The 15,525-nt window shown below is 43.1% G+C and overlaps 1 protein-coding gene across 1 annotated transcript in view; it reads left to right on the plus strand.

Annotated features, from left to right (window-relative positions):
- Positions 1–15,525, plus strand: part of LOC138284363 (mucin-2-like) — a 1,502,605-nt gene that overhangs the window by 1,149,234 nt on the left and 337,846 nt on the right. Inside the window, exon 36 of the mRNA XM_069223056.1 lies at positions 3,669–3,709. Coding sequence (XP_069079157.1) covers positions 3,669–3,709 — 41 coding nt within the window. The remainder of the gene's footprint in view (positions 1–3,668; positions 3,710–15,525) is intronic.

Consider the following 15,525-nt stretch of genomic DNA (forward strand, 5'->3'; position numbering starts at 1 on the left):
AGGTTACCCTCTGTCCAAGCAAGGACTCTCACTCTATTCAGGGTAAAGGAGAATCACCTTCAGTTAACCCCGCCTCACCCCCTTGGTAGCTTGGCACAAGCAGGCAGGCTTAACTTCAGAGTCTAGATGCAAAGTATTTGTACCAACACACACAGTATCTCAGTGAAAACACTACAAAATGACACAACACATGGTTTAGAAAAATAGGTAATATTTATCTAAACAAAACAAGACCAAAATGACAACAATCCACCATACACAAGTCAAGTTCTGAATTAAAAAGCAAAAAGAGTCTTAAATCCCTAAAAAACAGTGCTAACACTGTTACTGTGAAAAAGTATCTAGGTTGCATCAAAATAACACCACACGGGCGAGTGTGCGTCGGAAAAGGCCAGCGATGCGTCGATTTCTCACTTGCAAGCAAGACCATGCGTTGTTCCTCCTCTGGTCGGCTCGGCGTGCGTCGTTTTTCCTCTCCGCAGGAGAACGATGCATTGATTTGGATAAGCACCCTCGGGTCCAGACAGGCTTTGCCTTGGTTTTACGCCCTCTGCGAGGTTTGCGTAAAAAATCCAGTCGCACGGTATCAGAAAACCGCGCTATGTGGGGTTGCAACGTTAAGAGCCTCCGTCAGCAGGTGTTGCGCATTGTTTCTCCAGCCGCATTGCTTTGATCTTCCAGCCACGATGCAGGTGGAGCGTAGATTTCAGCCATGAAGCCGGAGGCGCATTGTTTCTCAGCCATGTCTCGGAAGTTGCGTCAAACATTTCCCCGCACAGCGGTCTGTACGTGGTTTTTCAGTCTTTGGCTGCCTGTTTTACCTTTCAAGGGCCCAGGAACTAGATAGGGCACCACTTGGCAGGGCAGGAGTCAGCAGAGAGTCCAGATGCTGGCAGGGGAAGTCTTTGATGGCCCTGAGACTTCAACAACAGGAGGCAAGCTCAGAGCAAGCCCTTGGAGATTTCTTCACAAGCAGGAATGCACAACAAAATCCAGTCTGTGTCCCCTTTCACAGGCAAAAGCAGCAACTGCAGGATAGCACCACAAGGCACAGTCACAGGCAGGGCAGCACTTCTCCTCAGCTCTTCTTCTTGGCAGAGGTTCCTCTTGATGTCCAGAAGTGGTCTAATTTGTCAGGGGTTTGAGTGCTCTTCTTATACCTATTTTGGCCTTTGAAGTAGGCCTCCTTCCAAGGAAAGTCTCTCTTGTTTGTGAGATCTTGCCTTGCTCAGGCCAGGCCCCAGACACACACCAGGGGGTTGGAGACTGAATTGTGTGAGAGCAGGCAAAGCCCTTTCAGGTGTAAGTGACCACTTCTCCCCTCCCTCCTGACACAGATGGCTCATCAGGATATGCAGGCTACACCCCAGCTCCCTTTGTGTCACTGTCTAGAGAGAGGTGCAAATAGGCCAACTGTCAAACTAACCCAGACAGGAAATCCACAAACAAGCAGAGTCACAGAATGGTTTAAGAAAGATAATGCCTACTTTCTAAAAGTGGCATTTTCAAACACACACTCTCAAAACCAATTTTACTAAAATATGTTTTTTTAAATTGTGAGTTCAGAGACCCCAAACTCCACATGTCCATCTGCTCCCAAAGGGAATCTACACTTTAATCATTAATCATATTTAAAGGTAGCCCCCATGTTAACCTATGAGAGAGATAGGCCTTGCACAGTGGAACTCCAATTTGGCAGTATTTCACTGTCAGGACATATAAAACACATTAGTATATGTCCTACCTTAAACATACACTGTACCCTGCCCATCGGGCTACCTAGGGCCTACCTTAGGGGTGTCTTACATGTAAGAAAAGGTAAGGTTTAGGCTTGGCAAGTGGGTACATTTGCCAAAATGAATTGGCAGTTTAAAATTGCACACACAGACACTGCAGTGACAGGTCTGAGCCATGTTTACAGGGCTACTAATGTGGGTGGCACAACCAGAGCTGCAGGTCCACTAGTAGCATTTGTTTTACAGGCCCTGGGCACCTCTAGTGCATTTTACTAGGGACTTATTAGTAAATCAAATATGCCAATTGTGAATAAATCAATCAGCAATACAATTTACCCAGAGAACATATGCACTTTAGCACTGGTTAGCAGTGGTATAGTGCCCAGAGTCCTTAAGCCAGGTCAGACAAAAAATAGGAGGCAGGAGGTAAAAAGATTGGAGATGACCCTGCAAAGAAAAAAAGTCCAACAGTATCCAATTTGTGATGTGACCTATGTACTATTAGGTCCCATTTAAAAATCCTTTTTGACACGGTGTCCAAAATCGGCCTGTCCAATGAATATTTTGTAGGCATGTCCCCATTTGTGACCTCTTCTAAATGTCTATAAATGATAGGATGGTGGCCATTATGGGACAGCAGACCACAATCCTTGCATTTGCTTTCCCGAATGAGAAATATATATTTTTGTAAAGCAGTCTGTGTCTATTAAAAGTATGACTGTTGCTTTAAAAAATGTTTCATATTGAGGAAAACATTTAGACAACACTGCCCACTCCCCCGATTCTGACCATTGATATTTGTATTGGCAAATCTGTTCTCTTGGGCAGCTTCCCCTTTGAGAATCAGTTCCTGTCCCTTTGAAGTGTTGGTAAGTTCAAAGATTTATGCCTACAAACAGGCACGGCTCCTCCACTTTAGCTGAGGAGCGTCACACCCCCTGCCAGCAGCAGCAGCTGCAAACCTTTAACAATTAAACAATAATAAACTATGTTCATTATCGTTTTATAGTTAAAGGGGCAGGCCATCGGGTGGGCAGAGATGGAGGTCTGTTAGGCCGGCCGGCTCGGGTTTGCCAAACACACATGAGCACTGGGCTTTGTCAAACCTGGCACTGTGTTGCCGGGTTGGATAGAGCAGACAGAAGCTCCCAGTCTGCCTTGGAGCGCCAATCCAGGGTGCTCCAGCCATGAGAGCAGCATTCGGATTGGCCGCAGGGCAGGCTGGGAGCGGCGCTACGGTGGCAAGGAATCAGGTAAGTGTTTTTTTTATTTTTATTTTTTTATCTTTTTCCTCAATCCCACCCGCCATGCGCCGCGCCGCCCAGCCTCGCGCCGCCCCACCCATTTTCCACACCGAGAGCAACTCCTGTCTAAAAATGCTGTTGCAAGTCATTGATACATATCATTGAAATGTGCAATTAGGAGGGAAGTCACTTTCACACTCCTTCCTAATTGTGATTCGTAGTGATAAACAACATTTTGCTAGTTGGAAAGGCTTTTACTACTCACAAAATCCATTTAATTCTTTGCATCCGTGCATGTTGTAGTCTCAAAAGTCTGTGGTTTAGCGAATTGCTAGCCTTTCAGATGCAAAATACTGTGATACATTGCTGGCGTAGCTGTTCTCTCTTGCATCATTTTCCATATTCCTAGCTCTCCAACGGTTTGGTTTTCCGTTAGAAATGTTTGCACATTGCAGGACGACTTCTGTCTTACCATCTAACTTTTGAAAGTAGCTATGTAAATTGTCCTTTACGATATTTTGTGTGTATGAGCTAAACAACCATTCAGTAACTGTTTAGTACTGTTCATTCAGGGATCCTCACTGCACAGTAGTGTTGTGTGAATTATATTGTTTCTCCTGTAGGCACATGTTTATTTTATATTAATAAGGATTTCTGATTGTTATCTTTTGTTTCCCTCCCTTTACAGCACGCAAGGCGGTCTGCATTGTGGATGACATTGAATACCAGGTAAGAGCAGCGATATTCTTCAGACACTTCTACCACAGATGTCACTACCTCAAACAGATTTTTCTCTAAATCATGTTATATAAAATAGCAAACTTCTGTAGTATTGTTGCTGCTCATGTAGCAACAAATTCAGTGGTGCTGGAACAATTTTCAGAGTGTGGGTGCTGCGATCAGTGTTACTTTAATGAAATCAAACTCTATATGTTGGTTAGCAAATGAGCCACGTCCACTTAGCAGTCGAATCGCAGGTTTAAGTATGCACACCATAGTGTATTTTGAAGAACATTGTCCCAAATATAGAAAGAAAGCATCCAGCAGGAGGGAGAGTTCGACCAGTTACAGATAGCACATTTTTCCATTGAAATGTCCATATTTGTCCAATATAATTTATTATATGGGTGATAGCACCAAATGTAAAAAAAATTACAACTCACATCTGTCAGTTTTTCAAACAACTAGACCATGTGATTTCCCAGCATGTCAGTCCCTGCATCCTGCCAACTCCATAACTGGTACACTACTGGATAGCCTCTAAAATTCTGGATACCACCTCAGTGGAATCACTGGAGCATATGCCTAAACCGATCACTGTATGCTGCAAGCACAAACCCCAACAGTGAGAAGCCATTGTCAGTAAACATGAGTAAACCTGAGTGTGCTATACATGATTCAAGTGCCTCACAGCCATCTCCCGGCCAAATTAAGCTGACACATTTATTTCCACCAATGCTGCACCAACGAACCACCTATTGTAGCTGTGCTGTCATGTAATAGCAAGTCTGCATTCCACTTTCAAGTACCAAAATGTGACTATTTCCCTTTTTAAAAATAGACCTGGCAGACTGATTACATTTGTCCCTTCCCTTAATGGAAAAAGACGATCTATGTCTTTTTTAAGCTGAAGATCAGAGATCTGCCAAAAGCATTCCAAATGAGCAAGAAGGGGGCAAGAAGGGGGTGTCATGGCTGATGCATCATGGGCTGAGGCCCCTGGACACCTCGCCTGCCACTTGCCCGTGGCTTCTAGTTCCTGCTTGTTCCAGACTGATCCAGTAACACTACAGGGTTTTCCTGACCGTGTTTTCTCACTCCCCATTCTTCCCGCCAACAGAAGCCCCACCCATCCTAGGATCTACTGAATGCAGGCAGCAGCGCGACCGCGCAGTGGACATGCCATTGGCGCACCAAAGGCACCACAAATGCAAGCCCGTCTGCGCCCCGTCCGTATCTGGAACATGCCCTGCACCACAACTCCTGGCCCTCCCTCCCCCAAAGATACATCACTGCTAAACTCTACACTCTCAACCCCGGACGCAGCAACAAACATGCCGCTGTACCCACCAATGCCCAACATTAGGACCTTTCACCTGCGCCCACTGCCACTTCACCTGCCACATCACACACACCAGCCCACCTACCAGCCCCACCCCATACACACCATAGACACCACCTGAACTAAAACACCAACTCACATGTACCCTTCTTACTATGCAAGCATTCCATAAAAATATGGAACTTCATCACCACCCTCGCACCCAACATTGTCTTCCTTACCGAGACCTGGCTCAATCCCACATCTACCCCAGACATTGCAACAGTGATCCCAGACAGATATAACATCGCTTGCCAGGACCGCATCAACAAGCCAGGAGCAGGAACATCCATCATCCACAAAGAGACCATACAGTGCGCCACCACCACCGACAATACCACCACCCTCATGGAACATCTTGGTTTCAAGCTCCACGTGGACGACAAAACAACCATCAGAGCCACCCTTGCATATCAACCCCCAGGCCTGCGCTCCAGCTCCTGCAACACCAGCGCAGACTTCACTGTTCCCTTAGCCTTAGACTCCAAGCACTACATCTTCCTCAGTGACTTAAATGTCCACATTGATGACCCCAATGACAACACTGCACATCACCTCGACAGTATGAGCAGCCTTGGACTGACGCAGATCATCCATGACCATACACACAGTGCAGGACACATGCTGGACCCCATTTTCACCTCCAGCAACTGCGTCAAATACAGCCATGTCACAGATCTCACATGGACCGATCACTCCATCGCCCACTTCAGCATCTCCAGCCCCTGCACCTCCAGTCCCAAGATGACCAGCGCCACCCACCAGAGGTGGAACAAAAATCTCAGAGACTAGTTGGGTGGACACCCTCAATGCCACCAACCTAGTGCAGGGAAGGAAAAACTTCAACATCTGGATCACCAATAACGCAGACAGCATCGTCCCCATCAAGAGCAGAAAAAATCCTACAAAAAGGCCAGCTGGTACACTCAAGAACTCAGAACAGCGAAACCAGACAGCAAACAGCTGGAGAGGAGATGGTGCGCCAGCAAGGACACCTCCGACAGAGCAGCCTTAACGACTTCTCTCAACCTCTACCACTACCTACATAGGGCAACAAAGAAGACAGCCATTGCCGCATAAATCAAAACTAGCACCAACAACACCAAGGAATTTTTCAACATTCTTAAGGACAGCAAAAACAACATCACACCCTTACAGGAGATGTGCAACAACCTCGCCCACTTCTTCAATGGCAAGATCACAACGATATACAGAAACATCAAAACCCAACCTACACCTATGGACTTCCTCGACAAGTACGCCATACAGCATCCAACACAAACCACACACAGACCTCCTTGAACATCCAGGACATCGCCACCACCATGATATCCATCCACTCAGGAGCTCCCACAAACTCATGCCTGCACCACATCTTCAACTTTGGAAACCAAAGGATCGGCCAGGAACTAAACACCCTGCTCAACACCTCTATCGCCACCGCAACATTTTCTGATGTCTGAAAAAACGCCCAAGTCAGACCACTACTCACCCTCCACAGACCCTAGTGAACCCAAAAACTAGCGTCCAATCTCCCTGCTCCCGTTCCCTGTGAAGGTACTGGAAAAGATCATCAACAAGCAATGCATGACATACCTGGAGCAGAACCAGCTACTTGACACCTCCAATCCAGCTTCTGCTGCAATCAAAGCACCGAAACTGCCCTGATCGCAGCGACAAATGACATCCGAGCCTTCCTCTACCAAGGAGAAATAGCAGCCTTGATTTACCTCGACCTCGCGGCAGCCTTCAACACTGTATCCAACTAACATGCTGATCAAAAGGGTCCACCACATTGGCATCCAAATAGATGCCGCTCAGATGGATCACCTCCTCCCTCGCCAGAAGAACCCAGAGGATCCATCTTCCACTTTTCACGTCTGAACCCAAGGAGAACACCCACAGTGTCCCCCAGGACTGAGCCCCACACTCTTCAATGCATATATGACCCCACTGACCAACATTGTCAGATCCCACGGCCTCAACATAATTTCCTATGCAGATGACACCAAACTCATCCTCACACTCACCGACGACCACTTCACCTCCAGAACCAACTTCCACAGATGCATGACAAGGGCCACTGACTGGATGAAGAAAAACTGCTTGCAGCTGAACACAGACAAGACGGAAGTACTGTTCTTTGGCAACAGCAGCAACACATGGAACAACTTCTGGTGGCCATCAAACCTAGGACCCACACCCACTCCCTCCAACCATGCTAGAAACCTCAGAATCATTTTTACAACAAGCTCACCACAAAATCACAGATCAATGTTGTCTCCTCCCCCAGCTTCCTTACTTTGCTCATGCTCATGCTTGTGATCCTCCCAGCAATGGGTGATTTAAAATATGATACAAACAAGTAAGATTAATTGCAGTGTTTTCTACCTGGGTCAAAGTCTACCTGATTGGATGTAATAATGTTGGGACAATCACAGCACCAATAACTTCTCCAATACCTTGCAATTCAGATTCAACATGGACAAAGTTCTTTGTGAGCCCATTTCTGTGTAAGAGTTAGGTAGTATAACAAGTAATTCTTCTTTAGTCGTGGGGAGCAAGGAGCTCTTCTCTTTAACTGCCTGGAACATAGTCCATAACTGAGGTATCAACTACCCAGCATAGGCTGCATAGGATATAATGAGACAACCAACCCACCAGAGGCTTTCCATCTTGCAAATCTTTTGACAGACAATTTAATCTCTAAGAGGCCATCTAACTTGTTTCTCTTCATGATTATTAACTCATGCAACCCAGCCTCTTGAATATATCTCAATTGCACTTCATCTGAGGGTGTGAGAGACACCACATTTAACTGTTAAGAGTATTCAGTGGAAGCAGCTGCATATAAATGTCATCCCTTAGTCCGTAGACAGCAGGAATTATTATTCTCCAATCATATTCATATTTAATAATGTTTACCTAGTCTGCCAAGTAACACCTGATAATCTTTCCTGGCTGTCACCATTGCTTCACTCTTTTTAGGTAAGAACACAGCTGTTGTTTTCTAAATTCAACAACTAGACCTCAGCATTCTGCTTGTCTCTCTTGGGTATTCTTAACTACAAAGTTCATGCTCCGTACCCTTAAAGGTTTCCCACAAGACACAAGGATCATGCACTGACCCTCATGGTAACCTAAAAGGCTTCCCACAAGACTCAAATATAATGCACTGACCCTCATTCAACTCAATGAAGTGTTTGATAGCAACACCACATTATTTTCTGTACGGTGCTTCCAGCAGCCCAATAAGTAAAGAAAACCCACCTGCTAGGAAGGTTTCAACAAAAACCCAGAAAAAAATTGAACAGCGTTGAGCATACAGTATTCATACATATGTGAAAACTACTCTATATTTCACAGTATAGAAATTATTTTATTATATGAAATTGATAGCTGATATAGACATGTAAATATATTACTCTAAAGATAACATGGAGAAATCTCACTCATCACCTCATATATACCCAAATAGACCACACACATACATCACTAAAAGATAAAAAAAACATAAGAAGATCTCTCATATTTGATTTTGCAAAACCGAGCGAAACCAATGTCATCTAGCCCAGGACCAATATTGTGGAGGATATATCAAAATTTGAGCGATGTGACTTGTGGTGTTGGAGGATTATGGACCGTACGCCCCTCGGAAGTCTGCAAATGGCATACAAGAAATGTTTGCTGTATCGGACCAAGGAATTTAAATGGCAGACTCAAACTAAGACTCATCGCTCAAATTTTTATATACCCTCCACAATATTGGTCCTGGGCTAGAGAATATTGGTTTTGCCCGGTTTTGCAAAATCAAATATGAGAGATGAAAGAAAATAGTAGTGTTGACTACATAGATGGGATCTCTCTCGTTGTACATTTTAACAAGTTTTGAATAATATACTGGTGCCCTGAGGAAGGTGTGTGACCTGGTGGTCACTTCTCACCGAAACGTACGTCGGCATGGCATTGCACTAGGAGACGTTGGAACTCGAAATACAAGAGGTCTACAAGCAATACAACGAAGGACTCTATTATAAGGGAAGAATACAAAGACATTATCAAAGATCAATTTAAACTGGGGATCTTTCCAGTCATTGGCTTACATTTGGTTAGACCTGTTTTTTGGCGTAATTATAAAGGACTTGACGAACCTCAAGACACTCTCCAGTGCTATATTTTGATGACATGAGCACTGATTTAACAATCTTCGTTTGTTTTTTTAAAATCTTTTAGTGATGTATGTATGTGGTCTATTTGGGTATGTTGAGGTGATCAGTGAGATTTCTCCATGTTATCTTTAGAGTAATACATTTACATGTCTATATCAGCTATCAATTTCATATAATAAAATTATTTCCATACTGTGGAATATAGTGTAGTTTTCACATATGTATATATATTGTGTGCTCAAGGCTGTTCAGTTTTTTTCAGAATTTTTGTTGAAACCTTCTTAGGAGGTGGGTTTTCATTCGTTATTGTATAATTTGTCCCTGTCCCGCTCCTTATCTTTTGTTCAGGGTACCCTTACTGTATTTGGCTTCCAGCAGCGCCTCAAGCTGGAAACGTCACATGGGAATCTTCTGTATTAACCCTCCCCAAGGTAATACCTTTTCGGATTATGATCTGAAAAGGTCCTTCTTAAATATTCTGCATCAATCACATGGTAATTTTAGACAAATGTATCCTAGTTTGCAGTATAAGTATAATAGGAATATTCACTTTTACCAGGATGCATAATTCTCTGGACATCAGTAAATCTCGACTCCAGTTACCAAATGCAGTTGCACACTACACTGGGGATGAAAGATCTGTCCAAGTCAAGGTCCGCAACAAAGTTTAAATTCCCTCCCCATTTAGTGGGTGTCTCTTGATCTCTCTGTAAAAGTGGCATGATTGAATCCAAAATGTTCACTTGTTGAGCTTTGGGGACATACACATTTATGAATAGAAAAGACTTCCATGTATCTACCCGTAAAGAGGTCATACCTCCCCAATTAGTCTGAAATATGTGTAGTCATTACAAAGTGGGTCCAAGGATTAACCCAGATAAGAATCCTCTGGGCATCAGAGGAATATGGTGTATGGAACAGTTGACCACACCATCTCTTTTTTAGTTTAATACCATAATCAAATGATTCTCTTGTAGTATTGAAAAGTCCATGTTCATTCCTTTGATGTATGAGTATATATTATGCAATTTTTGATGACTGATCAACCCCCTACCACTTAAGGCGACTATATTATATTCAGGTGCAGCCATACCGCTGATAAAGAAAAAGGCCCCGCAATCCCACATTGGGTAATTAATATTAGTGAGTCAAATTGGGATCACACAATAAGGCAACAGTGAACCATCAGAACACATGATAGGCTCAGCCCTCATGCAAAGTATCTCTTTCTTTTTCTATTGAAAATTAATGAGACAAATAAACAGCATTGTGACCACTAACAACCCCACTTCAAATCCAGCACCCAGTACCATAACCTCTACGCACATTGTGTGCATAAAAAAATATCAAAACCTAACAATGCAGATCTCTTTGATAGAAAAATGAAGAGAAAGTTTGTATGCGGGCTATGACCAAGTTTATGTGTAGCAACAACATGGTCCCCCTTACAATTTAAATGATTTACCCATGTTCGTAGGGTCATTCATGGGTACACCCCAGCAATCAACCAGTCACACAGACAAACAACACAAGCCGCTCTTCACACTTGTGAACCATCTAACAAACAATATTTTAAGCATCTATGTGTTCCTATTTCTTTGGGGTCACCATTGGTGAAGATCCCTCCAGTTCTAATCGGCCTACATCCTCTGCATTGGAAACCACTGAGTCACCATTAGTACCAAGAGGAGGTGAAGAAACACTGGTAGGGACCAAGCTGCTAACCACTCTTAGCAATTCCTGTTGTGCATTGACTATCTGATTTTGTGAGGGCTTTGTAATAATCCTCCGATTATTGGGCGCTGTCTCCAAGCTCTCTGTGACTGGGTTTTACTTAGTGTTTTTCCATTCATAGTTGCCTATTTGAGAAGCCACTTCCAAGCTTCTCTCAGTTCTGTAAAGAAATATGCAATGCTGTCTGCAATATTCCTCAATGTGGCCCTGAATAAAAGAGAGTATTTCAGGTCAAATTTCCTCAAATCCCATTAACATCCATAAATATTTACCTTTTAGTTTGGACTGTTGAAGTGTAATCCAGGAATAAGAATGACATATGATTAGCCAGCATTATGGGTCTACTCTCTCTATATGTCTGAATAAGTGTGTCTATGCCTTTATAATGTAACACCCTAGTCTCTATAGGATTAGGGGGCACCAGGGGCAAGGAGCGTATTCAACCACAAAGAACTGAGACAATCCACTGGTGCCATGTGCACTCTCATATATTCTTCAAAAAACTGAACCATATTGGCGGCTTCTACATTTTGAAAGTATTCCTACTATCCTTAAATTGCCATGACAGGAATGCCCTTATGCATCCTCAGCAGACCACTCTAGTGTGCTCATCATGATCCACAGTTCATTCACACCCTCTCTTAGGCCATGTAAATCTGGTCAGAGCTCCAGCAGGGTATGTGTTACACTGGTAACTCTCTCTGCCGTTTTAGCTTGGTCTGCTCTGATCAAGTTCAGATCAATGGGCACTGTGTCAATTTTTTATTCAAGAGCCTTGTGGGATTCTCTAATAACCATGAGGATGTGTCGACCTCTAGGATGCCTGATCGCGGACCGGAGATCAATTCTTGTGTGCGCTTCCCCTGCCAGGCACCAGGACCACTTATGGGTCTGGTCCACGACCTCAAATCTCCACAGTTCTAGAAGGAAGCTAATTCACTGCTACTGGGATGCCATTTTGCTCCATTGTTTTGGAGTATGGATCCACTCTGCTCACCGTCAGTTGAACTATCACTGGCTCCACACAGCCAGCAGTATCACCTGTGTGGGACAACACTGCTACTTTTCCCACTATTGGGTGCACCCCATGAAGATAGTTAAATACATAATTGAACACCTAATAAACAGCTGACTATTTCTCTGCCCTGCCAGTTAATTCCCTTATTATTTTCACATAAAGAGTTATTCACTTCCATGATCAGCCTTTCTACCCGAAAACCTTAAATTATCACAAAAATGGAGAGGCAACAGCTCATGGTCAGTTCTGTACATCATAGTTAGGTCAATGAGTCTAGAATGAAAGCTCTAAGCGTTTTAGGAAGATGTCATTAAAATTAATGTCTTTATTGTTTTTGCTTCATGAAATGCAGCCAGCGCATTTTGTTCATACACCTTGAGCATTAAGGCCTGCACTCTGAAATTGATATCACAGACAAATATTTGTGGTCATCAATATGTCACTTAGTAATACCAATATTGTTTCAATACAGTCTAAAAGGACTGTTCATCATTTAAGATGTTGATGCTGTATTCGACATACCGGTTCTGCAGCTCAATTCAAAACCGTTTGACAGCAGTAATACAGATTATTTTCCAAGGCCCCAGTGCACTGTTAAGAGCTTCAGTGAGAAGTGACTAGCGCCATTGCTGGCAAGCCATGCCCGCTGCACTGCCATTTTAGAGTGATCTGCATCATACTCTCCCTTTTTGGTGATGCTGGATTCCATTAACTGCAGCAGAGTCCCGGCGATGCTACTTGAAATGAGCATTATACAATAATATGTACTGTCAAGAAGTGGCAGAGTGCCATTCAGTGTCAATGGAAATTGGGTCATCAGCTGTGCTACATACTTTGCGGAGTCTGCCCTTAAGTAGCCTCTATAAAACTAGCAATAACAAATATGATTTGAGTGGTCTGGCTGTAAGTGTCAAACTAATGTCACTGGGAGTTGTCACCAAATGTGCTACATGCTTTGGTGGATCTGCCAAGAAGCGGGCAATGATCAAATTGTGTGAATCTGTTGAAAGCGTCAGTTGTATTATATCACCTGGCGGAGATCACTGCACGCAGCAGAGGAAAGCCATCAAAATGAGCATTGTTCAAGTGATCTTTTTAGGTCTGGTATTAGCCAAGACCTTTTTACATTACATTAAGTATAATGTACTTACATATAAGGGCTTTCATCCAGCTCTCCGAATCCATTTGTCTGTTGTGTCGTTCACATTTTGCTTCCGCCCACAACAGTATATAGCATGGGGCAGTGGGTTAGGCCACTGAAGCCACTAGTTAACCTCACGTTGAATGACTGCATTTTGCTCTCTCACAAGGAGCACAGCAGCAGGCAATCTAGTTAACTGTAGTGCCAGTGTTTTTGTTTTACTTTATAATTACTTTAGTGCAGTGCTTGTGTTCAGAGCAGGATATGATAGCAAGATGCTTTTCACGCACATTCCTTTGTTCTCAAATCCCATCTCCTGCCAATGCTTCGGTAAATTCCCTTTTCTGGTGTTTTGCTTTTCAGACTGCTGCTGTTTTTCAGCATACCAGATTGGGTCCATTTGAAACCGTTCTGTATTAAGTTAGCCTCTTTTTACTTTTTTTTTTATTCTCTCCTTCTTCCTTTCTTCCTTCTTTCTTTACTAATATCTTTCTTTCTTTCTCTCTTTGTTTCTTTCTTTATTTTTACTTTTGTTTTTGTCCCTTCTTTCCTTCTTTCCTCTCTTTTTTCCTGATATTTCATTCTTTTCTTCTTTCTTTATCTTTCTCTCTCTTCCCTTTTTTCTTTCTTTCTTGCCTTCTTTCATTCCTGCCTTTGTTCATTCTTTTTGCTTTCTTTCTTTCTCTTTCCTTTCCTTTCCTTTTCTTTCTTTCTTCTTTCTTTCCTTCTAGCCTCCCTTCTTCCTTTCTTTCTTTCTTTCTTTCTTTCTTTCTTTCTTTCTTTCTTACGTTTCTCCTTTTTTTCTTCTTTCCTTCAAGCATCTTCCTTTCTTTCTTTCTCTCTTTCCTTCTTTCTTTCTTCCTTTCTTTCTTTCTTGATCCCATTTAGTTTTATTGGCAATCAAGAGTTTGTTTAGCCTTCTGTCTTGCAGTCACCTAGTGATTTTTAACCTAATTAGCTTACTCTGTTTTAGTGCATTTATATATTTCTTCCAAGATGGCTGCTGTGTTTATAGTTAGGAAGATGTTTTGATTTCATGTTATGAGTACCACTCTGTGAAGGCATCACTGTCAGCGTCAAAGACAAGTGAAATACATAGTCATTCACATCATGTCCCTTTCCCACTTATATGTGACAGGAACATGATGTGCTTTTGGAGGGAATTGTTTATATAATTGCCGCCCCAAGGATGCCTTCTTATCTATTGTTTGGGAACAAACCTGCGTCAAGGGTCCTACAAGATCTGTATAAATACTTCTCAAAGAGACAAAGTTATCAGAGGGATCCCTACCAGATGCCATCAACACTATCTATGCTACATGTCAGCTTGATGCAGACCCAGCCTTCGTGTCTCCACGGAGTCTGATCTAGAGACCTCATTCCAAGGTAACAAGGGCTAGGGGGCTCTTCTCATGGACATGGAACTGGCGGATGAGGTTTATCACACCTAGCTCTCTTTAGGTTAGAGATTAGGTTCATCATGCTAGGGCATTAGGGCCTGTTTTACATCTTATGTTGTTGCAAAATGGTGGGGTTTTTGTACTCATGACTCTCATCTTCACAATTCTGTTTCTTGCACTGTTCATTATCTTAATAATTGCAGCTCATGCATTTTACAGTAGATTACAGTCTTATTAATTAAACCTATTGAAAAGTTCACTGCATCTCTTTCCTTGCATGTGTGTGAATGAGACTTATTGCTCATGTGAGAAATGGGTAATCTCCGTTTAACCACAACTCCCCTGAGATGTCGCACTCTAGAGTCCATGCATAAAGGGTGCCAGAAATCACCTTTTACTGTGTGGGTTTTTGGTGAGGTCCTGCTGGTGAGCCAGGAGGGTTGGGCCAACAGTTGTGACTTCAGATAGGAATGGCCTGGCCGCCTACAACAAAAGTGCTGTCATCCCTAAACCAGCAGTCTTGCCTAGAGAAAGAGTCCAACTACGACATGGCGCCACCAATGATGGTGTTTTGGAACTAATTTATGGATGCACTGAATATCTCTGTCTCACACACAACAGGTACCCTAAGTACTATTATACGGAGACATCCATGGTCTTTGTGATAATCCTCCTCAGCTGAACAGGGACCACCTAACTAGGCTGTAGGTTGTTTGAGCGCGAACACTTAAAAGGGCTTTTTTCCCCATGTTGGTGTTCCATCTCGTTACACATTTCATGATATGGCTAACGCCATAGCCATTCCTGAGTATGTCAGAAATACATTAATGCTACATCTAAGAGTGCATGGCATAACAGATGAGGGCAGGGATGTCACATTCATTATAGAAGGCAACAATGCTTGCCAAACAGAAACATTCTATTCCTGCGCTAACGTTCCTGAAGAAAGTGACACTACATACACATTCCACACATACAGAGT

This window comes from Pleurodeles waltl, chromosome 3_1 (genome assembly GCF_031143425.1).
Source record: "Pleurodeles waltl isolate 20211129_DDA chromosome 3_1, aPleWal1.hap1.20221129, whole genome shotgun sequence".
Taxonomy (NCBI): Eukaryota; Metazoa; Chordata; class Amphibia; order Caudata; family Salamandridae; genus Pleurodeles; species Pleurodeles waltl.